We start from the raw sequence: 7,207 nt of genomic DNA, 5'->3' as shown, positions 1-7,207 counted from the left end.
CTTCAGAGCTGTTAAAACATTATTCAGTGTTTTCAGATTTGTACCTAAATACTTCATGAATACTTGGCACAGTCAGTTTCTTAAATGTTATGAAATCTGAGAACCATTAATCCTGCGTCTTCCACATTCATGGAGCAGGATTTGTCTGCCCCAATGTGTGTATAATTATATGGTTTTTCCTTAGGCACCTTTCCTATAGATAACAGTGTCACTTGATATTGCTGTTAATTTTGCTTGAATGAGGAGTGAAAAACTGAGCCCTTATATTTGTTACAAATATTTGTGAAGATTTGGGTTGTTTTTCCTGCACAATCAGAAGACTTTGCTGTGGTTTCCAATTCCCTCCCAAGTGAAGTCCTCTTAATAGTAATTTTGCTTTAATTCACTGTATATACTATATTTTTAAGGTTTGACAGCATTACATAATGCTAAATTGGTAAGATTTGAAACATTGTTCATTTCCACATCATTTGATTTCTTTTCGTAACATCCTTGCAATAGTAAATCAGAAGGTCCTCAAAATGAGAAGGGCTGGCACCAATCCGCTGTTGTAACTGCAGGATGAGCGCAGTGTTCCTCCTGCAGTTGCCTCTGATCCAGCCAGTCCCTTAAATCAGGCAACTTATTTTTCTTGTATGGTTTCATTTCTTCATTCTCACGCGTGTGGGCCAAAACTATTGTTTTCTGTTTGTTTCCAGCATTGCAGAGGAATGTTAAAATCACCCAGTAAGCTGTGCTTGTTTAATCTCTTCTTATAAATGTTAATACTTTTTCCTTGTCTAGTAGCTTTGCTTTATTATATTTAAAATTGGAACCTGAGAATTAGGATTAGGTGATATACAAAACATGTATGTATGTAATAAAATTGCATCCTTACAGTAGTAAGGATCTTCACATGACATTTAAACCAGTTGGAAGTAACTCTTTATAGGAAAATTCTGGCAATTTTGTGTGCTTGGTAACAAAAAGACACTTCTCTTTCATTTTAGGCTGGGAATGGAGTGCGTAGTTTGCATGTCAGCAGTGGGACATCTTACCAAAACAAAGCATCCATGGGACTGTTGTCTAATCAATGACTTGTAAGTGCAGGAGCTATTAGATTGGAGAAAAGTGCTAAAAGATGCCAAGTGAGGTGCTTGAGAGCAGCAGTGGGATGGAGGAGACCGTACAGAAAGAGAGCAAGTCTGGAGGCCAGAGCCCTCACCGTGGCTCCCTGAGAAGGGCTGTGGCAACCACTGTCACCTTTGATGGGGAAGCCACTATGGACCGGAGGAAAAAGAAGAAGAAAGAGTCCCGTCCCGAGTCAATAATAGTGTATCGGTCAGAGAATGAGAATAAGGTGGAGGAAGAACAAGCAGATGAAGAAGGAGGGGAGAGGAGCTCTGAGGAAGGCTCTAAGTTCCTGGGTCAGTCCATGGCAGATGGTATGTATTCCTGAGAACACCCACTTTCTGTAAACATTTTTGATGCCAGTGTGCACTGAGATCAAATGGAAGTGATTGTGGGACCAACCCTCTCCAAGACTGCAGGCAAGGACAACTTGAGTTCATACATGAAAACACTCTGATAAAAAGCACCGAAGGCTGTTTTGGGGTGTCTCCTGCAGTTCTTTGCAGAGGTTGGTTGTTGCCACACTCTTGGTTTTAAATGTATGTGCTGGTTGGAGTTGATTGAGAAAAATGCTGAACATGTTTTAAGCCAGTGATGCTATGATCAAGCCACTGTCCATGTCTTAAACAACTGCCAGTTCAGTGAAAGGATGGAAGCAGATGGATTTAGTGGCTCTACCTGTGATAGGGAGTTTTACTCATTATCTAGGATTTGCTGTTGCCTTCTGTTTGCATATTCTCAGCACAGCTTCCTCTCTAAGGGTGATTATTTGGCAAGGTCATTGCGGGGCATCTTGGAGCCACTTTCACTTCTGTTGTCTGCCCTGGATAACCTTGCAGGGAAGATGTGTGGGAGGCAGGTGCGATAGCTAATCCTCTTGTGGTCAAGAGTGCAGGCTGAGTGGGGCTTAAATGTGAATGAATTCTCCTGGTCCATCAGCCGCACTGGATTCCCCCATGATCCCAACTCCTACTCTCATGGCTTATCTGCTGCCTTCTTATTTTTGTGGGCCACTTCAAGCTGCTCAGCCTCCTTTTAAGAGCTTCTGAAGACCTCCTTCCAAGCTGGTCAGAATTAAAACCAGGAGAAAGTATATTTTAGCCTCATAGAAAAGTTAATGGCCAGTACCCCTCCAGGGACCATGCTAAACCAACGTCATTTGGAAGCTAAGGCAGTCTGTTTGTGACTTTAACACACATACTAAGACTTTCCTATTTTGTGCCTTTGTTGATCCCTTAAAATGCAAATATAATTACATGAGAGTTTGTAAGGATTTTCTAAACTTTGAAAATTAATTTGGATTGTGACACAGTGCAACTGTAAAGTGAAATATTAGCTATTCAAGCATAACTCCATGTGTGAATATGTTTATTCCAGAACAAGAGCCTTAGTCATATTTATCTAATTCACCCCAAGTGTCCATGCTGTTCAGGAATAAATCTATGAGGGTACCAGACAAAACAGGCATACCATTTTTTATGCACTTACTCTGTCTATTCTCTTTCTCATCTACTCCTGCAGCACTTTCCCTTCGCATATTGTCCCCAGTGCAGATGCTGGAGTCTTCTCCCATGTTATTTCTGTCACCTGGAATTCCTGTCTTCGGCCTCATTAGCTCTTCCTTCATTTTGTTCTGTGATTATCTTCTTTATACTGCATTGCTTTTTGTGTTCCATTTTTTTTTTTTTTTAACTATAACTCTATATGCAGTATCTAATTGTCTTTGGGGTCATTGGTGCTTTAAACAAAATACTTTGTACAGAAAATAAAACTGATATAGATGAGTTTGTCTGTATTCATAGGTGTCTGGAACATGCCTTTAGACAGCCGATATGTCACCTTGACCGGAACAATCACCAGGGGAAAGAAAAAGGGTCAGATGGTGGACATCCATGTCACATTAACGGACAAAGAGCTGCAAGAACTGGCTAAGTCAAAGGAACCGCCTAAAGAGGATGTACCTGAGAAGAAGAAATGTGATGTTGGGCTGGACAGAGGACCCCACATCATCCTCTGGACCATCATCTGCCTCCCCGTAATTTTTGTAGTGTCCTTTGTGGTTTCATTCTACTATGGAACCATTACATGGTACAATATCTTCTTGGTGTACAATGAAGAGAGGACCTTCTGGCACAAAATCACATTTTGTCCTTTTTTGATCATCTTCTACCCAATTATAATTATGGTTGTGTCTTTTTCCCTGGGCCTGTACTCAGCTGTGGCCCAGGTAGCATGGTCCTTTGGGTACTGGTGGCGTGCTGTCAGGGATATGGAGAAGGGCTTCTGTGGCTGGCTCTGCAGCAAGCTGGGTTTGGAAGATTGTTCTCCGTACAGCATTGTCGAGCTGCTAGATTCTGACAATATCTCAGGTAGTCTCTCTGGCAAGAGTTCTGCACAGGGGGTTGAGACTTCAGCAGTCTGAGCTTTTGTCCTGGATGACTATTTTGGTCATATGAGAGTGGTTTTCACCTAGAAAATAACACACAGATTTTTTTAATATATATATATCTATATTTAAACGCAAACTTAATGAGTAAAATATTGGGCTGGGAGTGCTCTTTAAATGTCACAGAATGCAAGTGTGCTAGCTTTACATGGTCTGGGTGGGGAGGTGCATGGCTCTCCAAGGATTTGTCATCTGTTTTAGCTAATTACAACTTCTGGGAATGATGAGAAAATCCCAGTCTGTGGGGCTTTGTCTGTTTGTGGGGTAGCAGAGATATATGCTGAAAAGTCCACTTCTGTAAAGTTAGACTTTACTTTTACAGAATGGGGCATAACAGTGATCTGTCAACTCAGTGAAAAGAAGTCTCTATTTGGGGGATGACCTTCAGGAGCTAGGAAATCATTCAGAGGTAAAGGCTAAATTACAAAATGTGATGTTTCTGCAGTTTTCCTAGAAAGGGTCCATTTCTAGGCCTTCTGACAAGTGCAGCAAACCTTCCAGGTAGGCTAGCCACTGTCAGAATTTGAAAAACAGACCACCGCAATAGTTGTGTCCAGCCTTTCACTGGGAGAGGGCAGCACAGCCTCTGACAAAGACACGTGAGCTCTATGCTGACCTTAAATGCACCCATCACATGATGGAAGAGTAGGGCTTGCTCTGTAATGTCACCAAGAACCCTCAGGAGACTGGAGGTGCACAAATAGGTGCTTAGGACACACCTGCATTTTGTCTCTTGACAGCTGCTTAGAAGCAGTGGGCTATGGGAGTGGTATGCAGTGTGCAGTGCCAACAGTTGCATTGTAGGGAAGAAACATCTGCTCTGAGGAAAGGTGATCAGTTGGCATGGCACTGCAATGCAAGTGTGGACTGCCAGCACCTTTATTTAGGAAAGTGGAAAGTGCTTGGGATGGGAAGGTCTCACTGAAATGGCCGTTCTGTTTTTCAAGTAGCTCTTATGGAAGAGCTGCTGGACCTTCCCTTTCTGAACAGGGGTGTCCCTGCACCCGTCTGTTACTGCCAGTGCAAACTGCATTAGTGCCTCAGCTCTGGAAATCTGCATCCCCCACACACTTCCTAGTTAATTATATGGAAAAGCAATGGATTATACATGCTCCTCCCCTCATTTTCATAATTGTTTTCCCTCCTTTTGAGACTTTGCATGGCATCTTAGTGGGCTTCCAGACTAGAGGTGTCCACCAGAGCCTGGAGAAATTTTAAATGTCTCTTTAAAAAATGACTAGCAGAAAAGTTATTTTTTCTTGATTTCTTGACTGTTGGGGTTTTGGCCTGAGGAAGACATGAGAAAAATAAGAGAGAGGTATAACGGACTCTAATGGTAACTGAGTTACACATCTGAAACATGATTAATTTTCTGAATGCTCTAGTTCAGCTGGTGCTGCTAGAAAGTCTGGCTCAGCCCCAACCCAGAGGAGCCCATCATTTGCATGCATGTAGGTAGGTAATAGGTAGCCTGCAGTCAGGCTGCAGAGACACTCCTGTCTGTGTGTTTCACTTCCTCAGTCTCCCTACCAGAGGGGGAGCTGCTCTAGTTTTAGGATGGTAAAGAGAAGCATTCAGAAGCTGGATTTCACAGAAACTAGTGCTTTGTGTTGCATTTCAAGGATAGGGTCAAGACTACACTGACTGGCTGTCCTGATTAGGACATCTGGAAACCTGTGATGTATAAGCAGTCCATCTGATTGATGCTCTAGGCCTGACACTGAGAAATAAGTTAAGTCCCTGCTGTTAAGTCCCTTGGTCCATCTCCTTCTGGGAGATCCAGCCAAAGCAGCCTCTTAGTGCTGGCTTGAGGACTCACAGTGTGAACAGCACACAAGCCACATATCAAGAGCAGGCTTGGCCCTACACTTTACAGGTACAGCCAGGCTGTGTTGGCTGCTTCCTGATGCACAGCTTTCAGTTTTTACTGGTGAAGTCTTTAAAGAAAATGACCATCTTCCACATTAAAAAAAAAAACAACAAACAAACCTGTGAGGCAATGGCAGGTAATTCAGTGGGGTTCAAAGAGACTGACATATGCCTGGGACCAGTTCAAGCAGTGGAATGTGTTTCACAGGGCTGTTTCAATCAGGGAGCTTGACATGCCTCTGAATTCACAGAGAAGCTGAGGATAAGTCATGCCAGTGCTGGCAGTCTGTACTGAGCCAGTGCAACCACTCTGCTTAATACTCCTCCACGTGGAAATCACAGGCTCCCACATGGCTGGAGGGCGGGAAAAGCGATCCTTAACAAGCATCAATGGGAAGGCTGGCCTGCTGGCAAGTGTTCTCGTGCTTTGCCTAGAGGGACACTACTGGCATGAAAGGAGTAGATTGTGTATCTTGGCCCCAGCATGAGGCAAACAAGTGGGTTTGGGGGAAGGACGGCTGGCAAGTGTGCATTGCTGGAGAGAGAGAAAACCCAATTCAGCTGTCACTGCCAAAGAGCAGCTGTTCAAGGCTAGACGAAAGGCTGGGGTCAGCAACACAAAGAGCCTTCAGCTTACAGAGGCCTTGAGTGCTAAACACAAGCTCATTACAGAATACAGCCCTGTGAAATGTCTGCTGAACTGCAGGATTTGCTTTCAGGATTGCAAGCAGCCTGCCAGCATGGAGACAAACCCAAATCTGTGCCTCTTACTGCTATATAGACACAAAGGAGCATCAGAGAAGTCATGGTACCCTCTCTCTGCCATGGCAGCTACGCTTCTGGTTTGGATTCCACCTTTCTGGGGATATACTGGAATATCGTATGTTTCCTACTTCTTTATGCTTAACCAACCTTGACTCCGTTCCTGCCAAAGTCAGAGTGTTCTGCCATTGATTTTGGTGGGGGCTAGTTCAAGCTTGGGGCTAGTTCTGGTGCTATTTGTAAAAGTTTTATTCAAACTTTTCTCAAAACAACTCTGGATAGCTTTCTCTCTTGCCTGTTGTCCCCCAGAGTCGTTTGCCTGCTGCAAAATATATTATAATAATCACTTGTTGTAACAGAAGAAAGCACAAATTTTTGTCTTGGTCTACCCTTGCTTTCAGAAACTCACAAATAATTTCTGCGTATGTGCCACTGTCAAAGTGCAGGGAATTAGAGTTATTCTGATTATTGAGTGTGTTTCTGACTGCTTCAGTGTGGAAGGATTTTTTTTAAGCAAAGATAGTGTGTGTTTGCTGATTGTTGTTTCTAATTGCATTCCCTTTTCCCATCCTTGCTGGCCTGGGTGGAGAATAAAGATGTATGTGGCTTTAGAAGAATGTTGCTCTCATGCTTCTGCTTGACTTTGTGTTAAAAACAGAATGGTGGATGGACACAGTCATTCTATGCTCATAATTGATTACAAATCACTATCTTTGAAGACCCACTTTAAAGTGTGTCTGAAATGGGTGTCAGTTTTACCTCGTGTTAACCTGTGTGTATCCAGAACTGCCATAGCTCTGGACTCTGTGTTCTTCTATGTTTTTACTTCACAGCACAAGAATGAAAACTTCTTGATTTAATTTCACTTGTTGAGTATCTGCTTGGTTTTAGCCCAAGGACCTGTAGGGAGGGACACACTTCCATACCAAAATAGGAAGTACATTGAACTCTACAAATATGGTCTGCGTGTCTCTGACTTGGAGCTGCTATTTACAGCTGTGCTGGGAGGATTTCTTACCA

The 7,207-nt window shown here is 43.1% G+C and overlaps 1 protein-coding gene across 1 annotated transcript; it reads left to right on the top strand.

Annotated features, from left to right (window-relative positions):
- Nucleotides 1–1,120: 1,120 nt before the first annotated feature.
- Nucleotides 1,121–3,532, top strand: TMEM169 (transmembrane protein 169; the record flags this gene model as incomplete). The annotated part of the gene is made up of 2 exons (XM_080346899.1): nucleotides 1,121–1,424; nucleotides 2,913–3,532. The coding sequence occupies 2 exons, from the start codon at nucleotides 1,121–1,123 to the stop codon at nucleotides 3,530–3,532; spliced, it is 924 nt and encodes a 307-aa protein (XP_080203025.1).
- Between the last annotated feature and the right edge of the window lie 3,675 nt (nucleotides 3,533–7,207).

The sequence above is a fragment of the Nesoenas mayeri genome (genome assembly GCF_963082525.1).
Source record: "Nesoenas mayeri genome assembly, chromosome: 6".
Classification (NCBI taxonomy): Eukaryota; Metazoa; Chordata; class Aves; order Columbiformes; family Columbidae; genus Nesoenas; species Nesoenas mayeri.
The sequence above is the reverse complement of the archived record's forward strand: the minus strand, read 5'-3'. Positions and strand labels throughout refer to the sequence as shown.